Raw genomic sequence first — 19621 nt, 5'->3', positions numbered from 1 at the left:
AGCAAGTTGTTAGAGCTCTATGAACTGAAGCAAAAGAGTTAAAGAGGAACACTAAGGCATTCTCCCCCTTGTCTGAGCCTGGCTCTGTCCTCCTCTTTCTTGTTATTTAGTATTTATTGCACTTTTATCATTATTATTTTATTTGTAATGGCATGTTTTGTGATGGGGTGCCAAGAATGTCAGCTCGATTTTTAGCCTTTTCAGAGTACAATCTTTAAACTGTGACATGTGATTTTCCCTCGTTTGGGCTCTGCCCTTGTACTCCTCATCCCGGAAGCTGAGTGCATCTTTATAATTCAGAGGATGGTCCAACAACAGCTTCTCAAATGCTTGCTATCACATCCTCTGCCTCAGCGGGAGCACGTGCATCAGAGTGTCTGCTGTCTTTTAGAATAATTTTTAATATACACTGATTATGGTGGAGGAGGCAGGTGACTTGCTCTGGGAGTAGTAAGCCAGGGTTTGTTATGGTCTGTAGCTCCCAAGGGAGTTAATTTCTGCTGTTGGCTGGGAAGCCTAGACAAGTTTCTCCCCTAACTTTGTGCCTACCAACGGGAAAAAGTTGCTCACCGTGGGTCATGGTGTAAAAAGTTTTATTTTTGCAAGGGAGGTATGTGTGAGGTGGCCTGTGCATTTGTGCCTTTTGCAGAAGGAGCGTGCCCAGGGCTCAGAAATAAAGAGGTGATGTGGCACAGAGCTTTCAGTACCAGCTAGGCAGGGCTCAGTAATACAGGGTATAACAGATACTTTGTTGGGGACATATATGACATCATGTACTGTGCAGTAGTAGATTTGCATTAATCTTCATCAGTTTTGTTTTGTGTCTTGCTGTCTGCCTGCAGCACTGGTTTTGCCTAGTGGATATGGCACTAGACATTTGTCGTGGCTGAGTTTGCTTGGAGGAACAAGGTAGCCAGGTAGACTTCAGGGGTAGATTTTGAAAGTTGCTCATGTTTGCCCCAAATAGTCACCTTGAAGTCCATGGGAGTTTTCTCATTGGTTTCAGAAGAATCTGAGCTCACCCTTGCTGTCCTTTGGAACCAAGTGGGTCCCATCCTGATCCCTCTGAAGAACTTGCTTCTCAAACTGACTGGCATGATGTGTGAAATGTTTGTGGTGTGGCTCACCCACATGATTTTCACATTGCTTGGTGCCACACATGATGTAGCTTCACCATGTCACAGATCCTGGGCTTTACTCCTGTTTCTCCATTAAATGGAAAGGACTGCCTTTATTTATTTATTTGTTTGTTTGTTTATTTATAAATTGAGCAGAGTAGCAGGGTGGTCACCTTCATATCTTTGTGCATGTGCAGTGTGACTGACATTTCCTCAAAATACTTGTCACCAGCCAGGCTTAATATAAGTTAAGCTGCAAAAAATAGCTCCAGGCTACCATTCGGGCCAGAGGGGTCAAGCCTGAGCTGGGGCAGATGGCTGGCTCAGTAACTCATTGGTGTTTTGAAAAAGCAAGGCTGGTGTGTAGGTCTGAGTTCATTTAATGGCCATGTATCAAGATCAAAATTTGCACCTTCTTCTCATCTATTTCAGCTTTCAATGTCAAGGCCAGGAACTGAGTGACCTGTTCCTCTTGCCCAGGGCAGTGAATACGCAGTGTTGGAGCTCTGCCTACGGTTTTATTCCTCTTATGGAGGAGTGGGTCAGTGTACCGGGAGCCATGGTTCAGATGTGCTTTCAAGACAGCATCAGCACAGCCTGCATTGGTTTGTACTATGATGTTTTGTATCACACCATTGAGTTATTAACGTGTGGGGTTTCTGCCTCTCTACTTGCAGTCAACAAATACATGGTCTGAGTTTTTACTGGCGACATTAGCGGCAGTGGAACGGATGTGGATGTCTTCATTAATATCTTCGGTGAGAAAGGAGACACAGGTATTCAAATGCAAATCATTTCCTAAAATATTTCTTCCTGCACTGCAAGCCTGCGATCTGAACAACACGCAACACCAATCTGGCAAATGCAGAATAATTTGGCTGACTGAAAGGCACAACAAATGATATTGTTAGCTCTGGGGTTTCTCGCATCCACAGGTTCTGGAAGCTGTGTCTGCAGAGTGGTAGTCGTGGCTGGGCTGTGAGTGTGACTGAAGTTATCTACCACCAAAAACCTCAAACCCTGGGAAAACGAAGCATAAACCACCAGCATAAACCAGTGCAGTAAGTGCCGATCTGCTGGGGGATCCAACACCACTGTGCATTTATAGTGCATGCAGTGAGAGCTGCATGTCCCATCTTTCTGCATCCCCAGATGGATAATGCTGTCCTTTCAGCATGCAGAGGTTGTGGGTGAGCCTCCTTGCCCATTTAGAAAGATAATCTAACCAAGGTTTATATTAGCTGGCTTTAAATTAATGGTGGTAGCTTTTTTTTCTTTTTAAATGTAGATTGTACTACAACAGTGGTCTAGGAACTTAAATTAATTTATTTTTTAATATTTTAAACTGAATAATAATAAAAGATGTGTCCAGATCAAATTCCCTGGGTCATGCTATAGAGGAAAGTAGGTGGATATTCCTGGAGACCCAGAGAGCAAATACTCTCTCTCTTCTGTATTGCATGTATCATGTCAAATTCAAGAAATAATGATATGATCTCTGCCAAGTATCCTTGAACAGATTATGAAACCTAGTGGATAGGTCTCATCCTTGATTAATTCTCCAGGCTTTTACAAGGGGATTCATCTGATCTGACTGGAGAAATCTGAAGGTGGGTGTTGGAAGAAGGGTTCGCCGGAGTCAAGAAGACGCTCAATATGAGTTATGCATCTTGCTCAACTTTATTAGTTTCTAACACTACTTATATAGAACCGATACACATGCATATTCGTAAAGCAGAAATATAATTGGTTAGTAGTCTCTAAACACGCGCGGTTCTCACACCCCTAATTATCATGACTAAAATAAGCATTCTATCCATGTAGCTAATTGTGTTGCTGTGCTTCAGCCTTGTAGTTTGTTATTCCCTATTTTCCCATACCGGTCCCTATCTTTCTTGGCCCTGCACCTGCTTTCCCAGCAGCTGTATCTTATTACAGCCACGGCCTGTTGGCACAACATAATTACTTGGTCTCAGGATTCAAGAATAGCTCAAGGCTACCTTTCTTGTTAACTTCAGCACAGCAACTTCAGCACAATTCTGATTACAGGCTTATTTTAATACCAGGCCTGGACTGTGCAGATCTTCAGAGATTCTAAGGCCATGCTTCTGCAGCCATTCTTCTACAATTCCCCCTTTTTCTTTTGCACAAGTCAGGCCTGATTGGTTATGTTAAAAACTACTCTCTTTAAACAAGAAAAAACACAGCTAAAAACTAAAAGCATTACAATAATGATTATAAAAAAGCGTATTCCTTCCATCAATAACGTCTTTAACCAACCTGTTATGCCCAATTCTCTCAACCATTCATCAAAGGGATTATCGTCAGCAAGAATATGCTTCATGTTTCCCTGCAGTTGTGACAACTTCTTGTGGATAGGTATGGAATGATCAGAAAGGTTCACACAACACATCCCTTCAAAATCCTCACAACCGTGTCCATGTGCTAATAACAAAAAATCTACTGCAGCTCTATTTTGTAACGTAGCATGCCTAACACTATCTACGTCAAGCGATAACGAACTTAAAATCTGTGATGTAAGATTAAATTGCTTCTCTCCCCAACACGCTAACCTTTGTATATTCTTAGTGTTTAATGCAGTCATTGCTCCTGGCATAAATATGGAGGCTAAGACATTTGTTGTTACAGACTGCAGATCAACTCGGTCATTACATGTTTCATCAAAGGTGCGCAGTGCCCTCCGTGATCTATGAAATTGTGGAGTCATTTTCAATAAGTCTTTCATACGTGGAGCAAACAAAGTTAAACACCCTAAATAACATGGTCCACCAACAGGATTCAAAGGAATCCCTGGCCATGCTCTATCTCCACATATCAAAAAGACTCCCAGTGGCAACTGATAGCCCCCTGATACATTTACATGTAAGCCTCCAGCTTTCAGTTCACCCCAATTAGGTGAACCGGTTAAATTTTGAAACCTTGTATCAAACTCCCATTCACCTTGTCGTGCTAGCCACAGTCGCCACGGTTCACCAAACCAAATTACTCCAGTGCCATTTACAGGTTGAAGTGGTGGTACCGTGACCTTGCATTCTGGCATTCCCGTTGCAGTCACGTTAACGTATTTAACGGGCGTAATGCTACCTAATAGCTCTAACTCCTGCAATGGCAAATGATATAGTCGATTCAAATTCTCAATAACCGTCTTCTGCCACGCTGCATTACGCATAGAAGGCCAAACAAATTGCCCATTTGGACTCATACATGTACCATTCTGATTGGAAGTCAGATCCACTGCTTTAACATTCCAAAAACCATCAAAATTTGTTTCATTCTCTTGCAGGGGAATACCAATTAAACAAGTTCTAAAAAGGTTGTCTGCCTGTTGCAGACTTAAACAAAAGTCTGTTACCCCCTGATATTTGCCCATGTCACCCATATGTTTGTTCTAGGCAATATGTCAAAAATACTTTGGCCAATGGGTAAAAAATTCATCAAGACCGTAAACCAAGTCCACCACTTAAACATGTTTAGTCCTACAATTTCCACCTTTTTTTTTTTTTTCCATTCCACCCCACAAATCTGTGCTTTCACAGATTCTGATGATGTATACTGTCTCCAATCAGCATGGTATTACACTAGCAGTATGTTTTCTCTTTCATGCCCGGTTACTAATCAAACACATACACTCTTTACACCATTAACATTTAAGCTTTGGCTTACAGAACCGTTTTACCCCACATAGCATACATCGGCACAATACCCACAGGTTATATCCCTTACAACACAGACAGTTTATTCCGTGTGCTCGCTCTGAGTCTTCTCTTCCGTCTTCTGATCTTGACATACAGGTCGCACAAACTTGCTAGGGACCCATATAGGTCCTTTATCTGTGGAGATACAAAAATAACTTCGACCGATAAATAACACCGGATTAGGTCCTTCCCATACACCTGAAGCCGTATTTTTATACAGAACATTCAAACCAGGAACTGTAGTTGTTTGGTTCCCTCGTGCTGTTTGGTGATGTACAACAACAGGTGGTCCCTCTCTATCCTCCGTAAGGGAGAGATAGTTTAAGGTAAACAACACCTTAGTCAACCCTTTAGTTACATCGATGTCCTGCGATACTTTCTGTCTCTGAAGATAATCCTTCAGGGTACGGTTTGCCCTTTCAACAACTGCTTTCAGTTCTAAGGTTTGAAGGTTGTCCCGTGGTTCACCGGTGATCACTTGTTTCTGCCACTGATTATCAGATTGCCAAACACAAGCAGCCTTCTTCATCTTTTGTCCTGCATCTGTAAACACCGTTGGCCCTTCAGCTGGTCTTTTTGAGCGTAACGGTCTCTCAATCCACTGATAATGTTCTAACATCTTCCAGAGAGGTCCTTTTGGCCGGTTGTTGTGTACAACATCTGTATAACCCATCAAGGCTTCCTGTATGGCTGTTGAATGTCTCAGAAGCCATTCATAATCATCACCATGGACTGGAATACTGATATCTGCCGGTTCAGTCCCATCAATTTCAAGAATCCTGTCTCTTCCTTTTCTCACCAAGGCCGCTACTGCTTCAGGATGACTTAAAATACGATGTCTGGGTTGCAATGGCAAAAACAACCACTCTAAAATGATCGCCGTATTTTCCCCCTTTTTCTTTTGCCATTGCAAAATATGGGCAAAAGGTGAAGTGGCAACATTACAAACCAAAAAAGATAACGGATGATTTACCATTCGGTGACCACACCAGCCAGTCTGAATCTTGCGGGATACAACTTTCAGGGCAGCCCGCTGTTCTGGTGAACAAGTTCGAGGACTGTTGGCTTCGGTGCCATGCAACCAGGATCAGAATGGTTGCAAATCATCGTTAATGAGTCTCTTTGTGTGTCATCAGGGTGTAAGGGAATCGTGAAAAAGACAGAACAGTCTTTCAAGTCTATCACAACAATTTGCCAAATCTGAGGGATCATCATAAAAGGTGGAAGAGCAGGTTTCAACACTCCCATCGCTAAAATCTGATCATTAATCTTCCATAAATCATGTCCCAATTATGTGCATCAAGATTATTAATCAGTACTGGACAAGCTAACGAGCTGGTCAGCTGCCATTCTCCCTCCAAAATAGCATTATGAATAACACCAGACCAACACTGTAGAATTGGATCTTTTCTCGAGTTCAGCGTCGGTGGGGTAGTTGGGCTAACTGGAGGAATTACAGGTATTGAAGTAGTAGGCAGGTTCATTATAACTCGCTTTTCTGGTTTTCTTAATTTATCTATTACCTCCTGTAAGGATTTCTCTGTATTGTTATCACAAGGTTTCTCCCTGCCTTCTTCCTCAAACCCATCCGATGATGTTTCAGAATGAGGGGGAACTTTTGTTTTTTCCGCTGTCTTATCTAAAAGCTCCGGCACTGTCGAACACGCAGGGGCGGACATACCTTCATAGGACGAGTATGCCCAACTCCGAAAAGCGTAGCCAAGAGAGAAGGCTTAGGTGAATCACCCTTCTGCTCCACCGGCTTTTCTACCACATCTCTCCCCAACGCTTCTATGGCTGCCGCCGCTACTTTTTTTTTTTTTTTTTCTTCGCTTTCATAATTTCCAGAGTGTTAACTATCGACCGCCACCCCAGAGGCAATTTCCCACTTCTCTCCATTCCGCAATACTAAACAATAACGCGGGCTCGGGGATCTTATTCTTTTTTCGTGCCCAGTGAACTAAGGTCTCCTCTTCTGTCTCTTTAACGCCCTCCCCTCTCTTAAGGAGGATGTCAGTTAACAGTTTAATTGCCGCGTCTAATTCCATCGCGGTCTTCTCAGAGCTCTCCCCTTTCACAGAAAGGATATCAGCGCGGAGAAGCCCTGCCGCGATTTACTCGTCGCAGCCTTCTGTAGTGCCCCCCCCCCCCCCCCCCCCCCCCCGCCCCCTCACAGAGAGGAATTTAGCGTAGAGTCCTGCCGCGATTTACTCCACGCGGTCTTACCACCGGTGGGGGTGCGATCTGCAGCTCTACACCGAACTCTGGACTCCACTTTTCGCCAGCAGCTGGGGGGATCCGTGGCGGTGGGTGGGCGGGCGAGCGGGTGGAGCCACGGGGCACGGCACGCTGGCGGGGCGCGGGGAACTGTGCTGGTGTAAGAAGCAATCTGGCTAGCGAAGTACAGTCGCTGGGTGTCATGATTTCAGAGTCAAACAAATAAGTCAACAAGTGTTTGACTGGTTCAGATTGTAATCCATATGGTGTAACGGCTTGTCGTAGCTGCTGCATACATTTCCAATCAAAAGGTTTCCACACAGCGGCTGCTGAACCAGCAGGTAAAGCAGTAGTCCGCACCGGACAAGCAACAGCAGAAGCAGCCTGCCACTCTCCCTCCAATATAGCGTCTCTTATAACCCCAGACCGACGACTTTGGGGAGCGGCAGGGTGGAGGATAACACCTTCCTGGGTCAGGATCCGAAGATCACGACCGGCAGTAGGCAGATGGCATTCGTTCAATTGCTGCTGCAAGCGGTTTAGGGGCCGGTCGGAGGGCTTGGTTCGGAGATGGGGTATCTGGGCAGGTGCAGCTGGGGTGGGTTCATTTTCTTTATCAGACTCCGCGTTCTCATTCAGAGGCGCACTCGGACCCACCGTAGTACTCTCGTCCTCATCTAACGGGGGGGGGGGGGGGGGGGGGCGGCTCTCGGTAGCTTTCAGGGCGGCGCAGAGCACCCGTTGCAGTGGCAACCTCCGGAGATGGTGTCGGGTTTAACAGCTCGGTCGCAGATTTTTTAATGGGCACAATTATGCCTTTTGCAGACGGAGCGCCGAGACCAAACAATCGGGAAGACTGCGACTCGGCTTCCTGACCGAGGAGGTCTGAGGCAGCCATAGCCATTTTTTTTTTTCCACAACCAGGGATCGTAAATGGTTTATGACCTCCCGGCAGGCAATCCCCAAGTCCTTGGCTGATTTGCTGCCGCTAAGGATCGCATCGCAAAGGGAATCCCCGACCTCTCGCCACTCAGTCACACTAAACAGCAATTGCGGGTCTTTTAAGTGTCCGTTTTCAGCCGCCCACCTACAGAGCTCATGGAGCTTCTTAGTGCTCATGCTAGCCTCTCGCTTAGCAAGAATATCAGTTAATAGCATGAGTGCCGCTTCTCTTTCCATCATCGAGGAAAAAACGGTCTTACCGGTGCAGGTCCGCGCACGACGTCAATGCCGTCCTTACGGACGTCTTCCTGCTCGAACTCTTCACAGCGACTCTCAATTTTGCAAAGGCCACCGTCGCGATGCAAAGGCAGAGTTTTTCCAGCAATTACCAGCTTTCCCATCATTCGGGCACCAAATGTTGGAAGAAGGGTTCGCCGGAGTCAAGAAGACACTCAATATGAGTTATGCATCTTGCTCAACTTTATTAGTTTCTAACACTACTTATATAGAACCGATACACATGCATATTCGTAAAGCAGAAATATAATTGGTTAGTAGTCTCTAAACACGCACGGTTCTCACACCCCTAATTATCATGACTAAAATAAGCATTCTATCCATGTAGCTAATTGTGTTGCTGTGCTTCAGCCTTGTAGTTTGTTATTCCCTATTTTCCCATACCGGTCCCTATCTTTCTTGGCCCTGCACCTGCTTTCCCAGCAGCTGTAGCTTGTTACAGCCACGGCCTGTTGGCACAACATAATTACTCGGTCTCAGGATTCAAGAATAGCTCAAGGCTACCTTTCTTGTTAACTTCAGCACAGCAACTTCAGTACAATTCTGATTACAGGCCTATTCTAATACCAGGCCTGGATTGTGCAGATCTTCAGAGATTCTAAGGCCATGCTTCTGCAGCCATTCTTCTACAGGTGGGAGTCTAAATCTGAGCTGAGTGTCTGTGCACTCTGTCATATCTACACAGAGAAATAGCACCCCTAGAAAATCATTCATCCCCTTCCTAAGGTAAGTGGGATGAATTTACCCTCTGACACTTTCCCCTGCACTGGTGCCTTGGGTGGGTTCAATCCTGCTCGCAGCATCACTCGCATGGGAACAGCGTTGGTTGCAACTGTGGTCAGTGCTTTAATACTTTTCATAAAGGCAAGCTCCTGCAAGATAAAGAAAAGCCAACAGCCCTGGTAGGGTCCTAATTTGAAAATAAATCCTCCCTGTGTGATGCAGCAAAGAATCCTGTGTCCTGAAATGTCAAAATCTACAGCTCGCGACCAAAGCCTTTTTTAAACAATTTGGAGATTTTTTAAAGACATTGAAAATAAAAGGGAAATGTGGTTGGTATGAAAAAAAGATGCCATCTGGATATATATTCTGAAAACTCTGAGATCTGTAAGTAACTGTGACATTAGAGTGAAAATCCTGGTCTCTTGTGCTCAAGAAAAGGTACCTTTTTTATTAGAATATAAAGTCTTCTGCCTTTACCTTGAATCCTGGTTGCAGAGAGCTGGTAGCTGGAGAATATTTGATTCCGTCAGTGGTGATATTCCTAAATGTTTCTTCACTTACAAACATGCATGTGCCAGTAACCCTTTCCTCCCTGTTTTTTCTCCATTTATTTTTTTTCTCAGATGTGAGGAAACTGGAAAATGACAAAGACAACTTTGAAAAGGGAGCAGAGTACAAGTTCACACTCGATGCTCCGAATTTGGGAAGGTTAAGGAAAATTAATATAGGGCATAATAACAAGGGTGGCTCTGCTGGCTGGTTCCTTGCAAAGGTTAGTTACTCCTGAAACATTTAACATAAGCATGTGGTGGGATCAAAATGTCTCACTTACCCTCTTGGTGGTCTGATGCCGAGAAATGCAAGGATGTTTGCTGGTGGTACAAGTACCTCATTACCAAGAAAGGCACAAATCAAGTTTTCACCTTTCCAGCAATATCTTCTCTAGGGTTTGCTTTTTTCTGCAGAGCATGGTGGGGCTGGTGGAGCGCTGGCAGCAGCCTGGTGTGCACCAGCGCAGTGCATCTCAACCAGGTGCAGCAGATTCACATTGGGTAGGTAGGAAATGAGGGACACTCTGGGTTAGGGTAAGTCGTTGAGTATCTCAGGCAAATGTGGAAGTGAGAAAATGTGGTTGTTAAAGACTTGAATTTGCCTGCTCTAATACTTCTGTCTCAGTGACTGCAGTTTCTTTGACAGATGAGGGGGAATGCTCCAAGCTGGAGCCTACAAGCCCCCTCTCACTCTGTTGACTTAACTCATTAACAAGATGGTAAAGATACCAGAGTCTGAGAAATATCTGTTGAGTCTGTTCACGCTGGAAATTTGCAAAGACTTACAGCTTGGCCAAATTTAAGTGATTTATCATTGGCACAGCAAGAGATACCTGCCACAAAGATCCCTTTCTTCCACTTTCCTCCTCATTTTAATCTCCTGCTCTAAAGTGTGAAGGTATTGCAGCTTTTAGGGAAATGGTTGAAGGAATATTTTAAAAGGTCAAATCGATGGCTCTTTCCTCTAATCCCATTTTCTTTTCTCTGCTGGTGTAGTTCAACCCAGCTGGCTTTAATCCACTGAAGATCTGACCCCAAACTTGTAAATCCTAGATAACAGGGTGGTTTGATGTATTAGAAATGCAAACATTAGCACATGCTCTCCCACCATCACCATATGCTGCACTAAGAGTTATGGTGTCGGTTGTCCATGGAAAATGCAGCAGATGAAAGAGAGGGATGTTGTGCCCCCTGTAATAAATGGTGTAGGGGGATGGAAACCTTGGAAAAGGAGCCACATTCTCACCTTACAGATGAAGTCTGCCTGCCATGATTTTTGATGGTTAGGTTGCTTAAGTCCCAAAGCCTGAAGTAGGGACTAGTTGCAGCCAACACACCCATCCTGTGTTCTGCTACAGGAATCGCGGAGATGTTTGTGATTAAGTAAAAGGAAGCTTCTGCTTTGCAAGTTCAACTGGAAGCTTGGAGGAATTAGCTGAAACATCCCGCTTATTGTCTACTGATGGTAGATGTTTTTCTGTAATTTACTGTAATACTTGGAGACTCCAGCAATTGTCACTCCTGGATGAACCTGCTAAGCATCATTGGAAATTCTTCTCATGTTTCTTGTGTTTTCAGCATGGCGTATACTCAGAGCTGGTTTTCCACCTCTAAAAATATATGAATAAACATATTAACAGGAACCCAAAGAGGATCAGCTGGTAGAAGGTAATCCGATAGAAGGTAATCCGAGTGTTGCTATTTCTCCTGAACCTCACATATTTTAGACTCTTAACATTCCACCACAGCACTGCTCTCTCATGCTGATAGTTCCAGCCCTAGCAGACACTGCTGTCTGTATCCACGGAGGTACAACAAGAATTGGCAATACCACAGGCAACAGCACAGTGTGGGATGAGTGACAGGAGGGGAGGCTTTGGTTCTCAAAGAATGGTTTCACAAATCTAGCAGGAAAGACAGCTTTCAGATTCTCCCTGTTTGCTGAGAAGGCAGAGAAAAGTGGCAAGGACTTTCTATCCCTAATAGTTTTGATTTTTTTTTCCTCTGAAACATAAGATGTACAGGTGAGTAGAGATTTTGATTTCTTCTTTTCTGGCTGAAAATCTTCAGTACCCTTCAATGCTTGTTTAAAATACTGCAGTAACTCTATGGCAAGCTTCGGGAACCCAGAATAAGATATTGGTAAGAAATGCCTCAGCAGGAGGTGCAATGAACTCCAAGCAGGTAACATTGGCTTAATCTAGTATTAAAGGGGAAGATTATTCCCTGGCTTGTTTCAGTTAAATATGTATCTAAATAGGTCCAAAAGCCAAATCCTTCCAAATTAGAAACTATTCCTACCACAGGGTTTCATGGCTGTCTCTGCAAGGATTCCATCCTGGAGAAGCTGAGTGGGATAACACAATATTACCAGGTCACACAAGCTGTTCTGATGGTCTTGATTTGTCCCAAAATTCCTTGGTATCATTTTATAACAAGGCTCTAAAACTGAGAGAGAAAGAAGACAGCCTGTTCCCAAAGCAGAACAAAGAGCTGCCGTTCAGCTGATGGAGAGGGGTAGCCAGCAAACAGGCTCTGGAGAGAAGGAAGACGGGCCAGCCAGCTGGTCTTGCTAGCAGAGACATCTGGTCTCGTACACTGCGAGAGATGCAGATTGAGTTCACTAGATAAAAGAGAAAAGAAAAAAGCCTGGCTTTTTACTCGCTGATTGTCTGATATTCTATCAGTACTAATTATGGAGTGGAGAGGCATCTGCTTGAGTACTGAATATATTAAATATCAGGTAAGGGTGTGCACATCAAGCTTCTGCTCTTCTGTCACCCCCTCGTATAACACCTTTGCTTTTTTTCTACATTATTTTGCAAAGCACCGTTTCTTTTCTCTTAGGTGATCATTGAAGACATCGTCAATAAATGCATGTACCAATTCCCAGTTGGATGCTGGTTTGCTTTAGATGAAGATGATGGAAAAATCCAGAGGGACATTCTGGTTGGGGGCACTGAAGCCACAGGTAAGGTCATGGGCTGAAACCATGGTGGGAAATGCAGAGATACAACGGCATAATTAGTGCTACTAGCCATATTTTCTTTAGAAGATTGAATGTCTTAGGCTTAGGGAGACCTGCAGCGGACCATCTGCTGGTGACAGGCTGCTTTGTATGAGGGTCCCTGATCTACTGTCACATTTCCCACCCCCTTATCTCACTGGGGAAGCTGTGCAGGACCTACACGCTGATCCATCACCTGGAGAAGGGGCTGACAGGCAGAAAATGAAAGGTCTGGCTTGTACTTCAGCAAGTCGCTCACCAGCTTTCGGAAGGTAGACGGCTGTCTCCACAGTCGTCACCAATGTGCCACACGGTAGTGCATATTGTACTTCAGGTTCTCGGCTGGGGAGCTGCGCATCCTTTTACAAATCACGAAAGGCAGTGCTGAGCCCTAAAACTGGCTTTTTTATTAACCAACATGGTTGGAGCAGAGACCACCAGCTTTTACGTCTCTGTTAAAAGAAACCTGGATGTAAAGCCAATAAAAGAATTTACCATGAGGCAGAAGATTATTTGGATAGTGTTCTGCCTGTATTTATTCATTAGCATAAAGGTAAACACTTTGTCTATGCACATAACAGCTGTTCTTCACTTCATTGCATGGTCTTCAACGTCTGCAGCCCTCATATTTCCCCCTGCATGTGCACGAGGAAAGCAGTCTGGGTGCAGAGTCCTGATTGCAGGATGTGTGTGTTGAGAAAAATCAGGGGAAGATGGGAAAGAAATCTGGAAAAAATTGCAACTCATTTACTAAAGGCTTCCCTTATTTTTTACCATTCGTGACTGTGCATTTTTCCCCTGCTCTCACGAGTTCTGTTGAAGATGATATATGTGCAGTAACACATGCTTGAATGCAGTTTTTAACATAAACTTCAAAGAGAGGATTGTTTAGAAGAGACAGAGTTCTGACGTTTCTACTTCATCCGAAGTCCCTATTGAAATTTCCAGGCGATTTAAGCAAAGGAATAACTTAGCTTGGGCCCCAACTGTTTTATACCTGCTCCCTAACACACTGTTATAGTTAGAGGTGTCTCTCTATTTGATACCATGGCACAGGTCTAGGATATACCTGTCTGTGAGCCTTCTGAGAAGCAAGGTTTGTAGGAAGAAGTGTTATCTTTCTTAGACGACAGTTAGAGCTAGAAAAAAAACAACTTTTATGCATATAGACTTCTTTTCAGAAATATTTTTCTTTTTTCCAGATGGCCTAATACCTCTCCCAAGGCTTGTTTTGCTGAGATCTTTAGGCTCTCACAGTGACAGTGAAGGTCCTGCTGGCCTCAGCAGCATTATAGGCTCCTGACCCCAAGTTTCCAGAGTTTTGTGATGCTACAGATCATGCCCCCACTGTTTAAAGCAACCCTTCTCCATCCTCTCAGCATCCTCTGACAGGTTTGGTGCTCGGTACCTTTCAAACTCAAGCGACTTAATTGCCAATTCATTTTTTTTTTTGGTCTTTCTTCACTACATGGTGATAAAAACCCCATACTTTTTTCCATTGGGCCATGTGACAGGGAGTTTGTTGCCACAAACCTGTTTTTCTTGGACAGTCTGAAGGTAATGGCGTGTTTCTCAGAGGTATGTGTGGGACACAACCAAATGAAGCATTGCACCGTTGAAAGCAATGGGAACCATTGGAAAAGGACCAGTGGGAAACCAGTAGAGCTCAATGTAAATCCAATAAAAATTATTACACTCATTCTTTTTTCCTCCCTTCTTTTCTTCCTAACCAAATTCCTGATTCCTTCAGGTATTGTGTACAATGTCGCTGTAGTGACAGGAGATATCAGAGGAGCTGGCACAAACTCCAAGATCCACATAATCCTCCATGGCTCCAAAGGCTTAAAGAACAGTGGGAAGATTTTCTTGGAAGGAGGTGAATTTGAGTGTGCCAGAACAGATCTCTTTAACGTGGAGATAGCTGCTCTCCTCAGCCCTCTCAGCAGAGTCACCATTGGGCATGATAACTGTGGCGTCAGTTCTGGCTGGTTTTGTGAGAAGGTGAGACTAAGTTGTTCATAGGCAGCTGTCAGGCTGTTCCCTCTCCATAACCTGACCCCAACAAGAAAATACAGATTAATAAATAAATAAATAAATAAATATTAAAAAAATCTGCTTTTATCTGGATGACAGTACCCTTGGTTTAACAAGTCAATACTATACATAATGCATGGTAGTAGCTGATTGCCTCAAAGGCACATTAGATGCATAAGTCAATCGCTCACTAATTGGGTTGATTGCCCCTTTGCAGTCACAAGGATAGAGATTATTGTTTGTTCAGTGCCAAAAGCACCTTCAGATGTTCGCCCAAGGGACCGGACAGAAATGCAGTCTTGGATTGTGCTGAGTGTTTCAAGGTTTTCATCTGTACTCAGACTTTGCTGAAGTTTTTAGATGCTGCTTTGGAGCTCAGAGAAAAAAAAAAAAGTAGCTAACCACAGCTGTTACTGGGTGGTAGTGGAACAATAGGTGGTGTGAGATTGTGCACAGGATCAGCAGAAGGTAGTGGGAGGGTGGAGAGAGAGGCAGCTGCCTACCCTGAAGCTGGGAGGAAATGCAGTTTTCCTGGAAAGCAAAATCAGCTTGGGATGTTATCTGAAGGCTTTTTGTATCTTGTGTTTCCTACAAAACCCTACCGTGCACTGGTGTAGTACAGGGCACTTGCTGCACCCTGACATGATGGTGACTCCTGCAACCACGTTGCCGGTTCCCATTCCTTTCCCTTTGTGGAGTTTTCCCTCTTCTTGGCTGACCCATTTTGATGTACTTCTGGAAAAGTGGGAATAACAGGACAGATGGGTCCTAGCTATACTCCAATTTGGGAATTGTGCAACCAGTGCAGGTCATGTCGATCCAAAAAAAACTGATTTTGAGAGCAGGACCAAGATCTCCAGCTCTGTCTTTGCTTCAGTTAGTTAAGTTTTCCATATCAAGGTCCTGCGGGCTGCCAATAATAGAATATTCATACTCAGCTTCCCAGTCTCTTTTCCTAGGTGGTGGTTTACTGCCCATTCACTGGTATCGAGCAAACTTTCCCATGTAGGAAATAGCCGGATGAAGATGAAGGAGATGGTCTCATAGAGCGGGAGCTCTACAAAATGCTCTCCCTGCGCCAGAGAAGACTGAAAAGTAGGTACAAGTGCCCAGGAGCCCCCTGTGACCCTCCCAACATCCTGAGCATCACCCATGCAACATTGACATGGTCAACCCATGGTCAAGTAGAGGTGTTGCAGAATGGATGAAAGAGAACGGCCACGGTTCCATAGAAGGACTGTGTGATACAGCTTTTGACATAAGTCTGGAGTGAACCAAGCTAGGCCGCAGCGAGAAATTACCAGACTTGCTAGAAATGGAAAATTACCAGGCTTGCTAATAAGGGAAGAGAGATAAGGTCATGCTGACCTTGTGCCTAATGTTGTAAATAACTTTGAGGAATTCGCGTAGACAAGAGAGGAAAAAAAATATATGTAGTTAGCTATCCGCAGAAACCGCAAATAGGAGGACGTATGAAAGTGTAACCCTTTAGAGCTTAGCCAATCAGCAGATGATTTGTAGGCATAATTAACTGGAACTGTATATAAGACATAATCGCGCCATAATAAATTGAAGCTTGCTCTATCACTCACATTGAGTCGGCTGCTTGCTTCCCCTCGCTCGTCATAAAGGCTCAAGGGAACTGAGGCCCACATGAGTTTCAGCTTTGAACATCCTGGTTTGAGGAGTTTAAAGTGAAACTTTAAAAATATTTTTAAGAATTGCACTCATATTCTTAAGGGAAGAAGTTGGACCTGGCAGCCTTCCCAGGATCACTGGGCTTAGGGTATCTCACCTTTGCAGACAAGCCAGGCTATGTTTCTCAGCACTATAGAAGCAAAGTTCTCCTACTCCAAATGGAAACGAAACCTAAATATAATACAAAGACAAACCTGGTGGAAAACAGGAAGAAAATCCAAATTCTCCCCACTAACTTCAACATTTTTACTCTTGGTCTTTGAGAAAAAGCAGCTCTCAGTCCTGCCCAGCTGCCAGTGGTGCCTCCTGAGGCACACGAGTGCTGCGTTTGAAGCCTCTTCTCTAGAGGGGGGCAATGGCACACGTCTGGGGGTGCTGCTGTGTGCTGTGCAGGGCAGCATACGGGCATGTTCATCCATCTAAACCCAGCTCCAGCATCCAGCCTTGCTGGCTGGTTTTGCAGCAAGCAAAAGGGATCGCTGCTGTCTCATCTGCACCAACGCGTATGTGTAAGCAGAATGTTTCAATTAGGATAATAGATACGGTTTAATCTGAATGCTTCGTGGGCTCCTGCTTAAACAGCAGGTCATTTAAATAAGCTTTATCTAAATGTTAGTCAGTGTTATAACCACACTGTGCCTCTGACTCAGTCCATTTAACTAAAGCATCTGCAACCTTTAACCCTCTATTATCAGCTCTGATTGTTATTGACAGGCTAATTCCCCTGCTGTCGAAGTGCAGGAGATAGACAGAGAGCATGAGCCTTGAGAAATCTGTGACCTTTAGCTGCCAGATTATAGAAGCGTAAGACTTGGAGTTAGAAAAGTCCTATGTCTTTTTTTATGTCATCTCGCCTATCTCCCTGTGCATGCAGGACCATCCCTTTCTGCAGAGCTGATCAAAGCTTGGTTCAACCTCACTTCAGGTATCCATGGTGAAATGGCTCCCTGCGTAGTGTTTGCAAGCTGTTCCCCCACCAGATTGCAGCTCAACGTGTAGCTTTTATTTATTCTCAGTTTTTCTTTATTCCCCACCCACCTCCCTCCCTAGCCTTATCTTGAATATTATCCTGAAAACTGTAGTGTTAGGTCTAGCCCTCCCTGGTGTTTGTGCCCTAGGGAATATTTGCTCTGGCTCTGAGAGAATTTCTAAGTTGCCAGGATCCCTTGATGTGAAGGGATAGGAAAGAGAGGAATGTGCCGAGCAAACCCTGGGAGGATGAGGATGGGTATTTGGGGAAATGCCTGGACTCCTCCGGCAGCTGCAGACCCAGCTCGCCCATGTTTCTCCCTGTGTGGTTTCTCCCTGACAGCCCTCTATCAGCATTTAATCCTGGTACAAGTTCCCTTTCCCCGCTTCCCGCATGCATCACTCCTCCTTTCCTTCAGCAAGAGGTCAGGGAGGCCAAACCAGACAGATGAGAGAAGTCTCTGGTGTCTGAGTCGCCCCTGCTCTTTTCCCCAGGGAGAGCATGCTGCCGCATCACATGCCACACGTCAACTTGCCTTAGGTTCATTTCTGCTCAGATGAAACTTGCTTTGCAGAAAGGAGTGGTCATGAACATTTTGCATATTACTAAAACTGGAGCAAAACTTTTTGTAAAAGAGAGTTCCCTCTTCCCCTTATTTTTGAGTAGCTGTTCCCTCGTTTTTTACAGTCAAATGTTGAGTAGATCAGTAAAGATCTAATTTATATGCATGTCATCATATTTTTATATTCCATTCTGGGCTCTGAAGGTCAAGCCGTGCTCATGCGGGCTCGGGCACACCGAAAGGGTTAGCAATTCTTTCATTAGGATTTGTTAATAATTCAGCTGATGTCTGAGTCAGGAAAGAAGCCTGTTCCCTCTCCTGTAGGTGCTGCAAGGCCTGCAGAAGTGAAGCATGTTGCTATCAATAGAGAATGCAGATGAGGGGCTCTTTAGAGGGAATAATTTCACCTTTAGATATGCAACCAGCCTCTGGTATGAAAACCAGGGTAAAGCTGCTGCAGGTAGACTGCTCTTACACTTAAACTGTGGGGTGAAGGCTTGGCTTAAGAAGTAAAAAAATTTCATAGCTTTGCCATTGGGCATATCACTTAGAGTAACACTAGTGCTAACTGAAGTTGGGTGGGATTTAGGCATTTAAATAATTTAAAAACAGCTGCAACAACTGGTGCCCTGTGTGAGTACCTTCAGATTATGAGACTGAATGTAATGAGCAGTGATGGCTGTGCTGGGGGATGTTTGAAACACTAATGGCAGTGACCCAATGTAGCGGAGACAGGCAGGGGTAGCCTGTGATCCAGATCATGTTGAGATAGGCGGGAAGAGCCTGGGGATCTGGATCAGACACTGGTAAAGGTGAGCTGTTGGATCAAAGAGAAGGAAGCCTGACTGCCGTGGAGTGAAGAGACTGAGGGCAATGAGCAATAGTGGCAGAGTACACAGCCAGATGTGGCAGCAGCCTGCAGCGGTGGCAGGTCCAGAGTGGGTCCGGCTAGACAGAGGTGATGGCTGTGCCAGGGGAAGGTGCGGGAGCAGCGCGGTGCTGCGGGCGGCTCCCGCCTTTGCTGCTGCTGCTCAGCCTGGTGGTATTCTTGCTGGTGTTTATGTGCTCGTTGAAGGTGTCTGCAGTTGAAGAAGAAATGGGCGACCACAAAGATGTTAAGAAGTTTTTCAGGACACAGGATGATTTATTAGTGCTGTATTCTAGATCTGCTGCTGCTGAGAGCTCACTCAGGTTACTGTCCAGTGTGACCCAAGAGGTGAAAGGACAAGGCACTATATGTTCATCAGAACCCTCCTCTGAAGAAATCAAAATCCCAGATGCTACGAAAGCAGATAAGAAGAAAGGTGATCAACCTGCAGAAGATGAAAAGCCCAAGATAAAAGTGAACAATGAATATGAGTATGAGTTCAGGGACAAGTTGTCCGAATTGTATGAAAAGTTTATTTGTAAACAGTTTGTGATGGTTGATAAAAACATGAGGTATGAAATGTTAAAAATAAAAAAAAAAAAGGGTATTTGTAGAGGACTCATAGAGGACTGTATGAAAATTTTATTTGTAAAAAGGTTGTAATGATTGTTAAAAACATTAAAAAAAAGGGAAGTGTAGTAGAATGAAGCTGGGTTAATTATCATTGATAATATACAGTTGTGGGTTGGCTTCAGGGGCTGCAGGTTGGCTGATGTAGATAAGGTGCAGCTGTGGCTGGTTCTGTTAAGTGGTTGAGAGCCAATGGTCAGAGAGTAGCTGAGGAAGAGAGAGGGAGAAGTAGAGAGAGAATGCATGCCCTGGATGAGGTGAGGAGATGGCAGCAGAGGGACTGTATGA

The 19621-nt window shown here is 44.5% G+C and overlaps 1 protein-coding gene across 1 annotated transcript in view; it reads left to right on the top strand.

Moving 5' to 3' along the window:
* LOXHD1 (lipoxygenase homology PLAT domains 1) overlaps positions 1-19621 on the top strand; it is a 148076-nt gene that overhangs the window by 12125 nt on the left and 116330 nt on the right. The window contains 5 exon segments of the mRNA XM_055792714.1: positions 1796-1894; positions 9637-9785; positions 12412-12535; positions 14322-14572; positions 15565-15700. Coding sequence (XP_055648689.1) covers positions 1796-1894; positions 9637-9785; positions 12412-12535; positions 14322-14572; positions 15565-15700 — 759 coding nt within the window.

The sequence above is a fragment of the Falco peregrinus genome, chromosome W, assembly GCF_023634155.1.
Source record: "Falco peregrinus isolate bFalPer1 chromosome W, bFalPer1.pri, whole genome shotgun sequence".
In the NCBI taxonomy this organism is placed as follows: Eukaryota; Metazoa; Chordata; class Aves; order Falconiformes; family Falconidae; genus Falco; species Falco peregrinus.
Note: the sequence above shows the minus strand (reverse complement) of the source record. Positions and strands in the feature narration are given on the sequence as shown.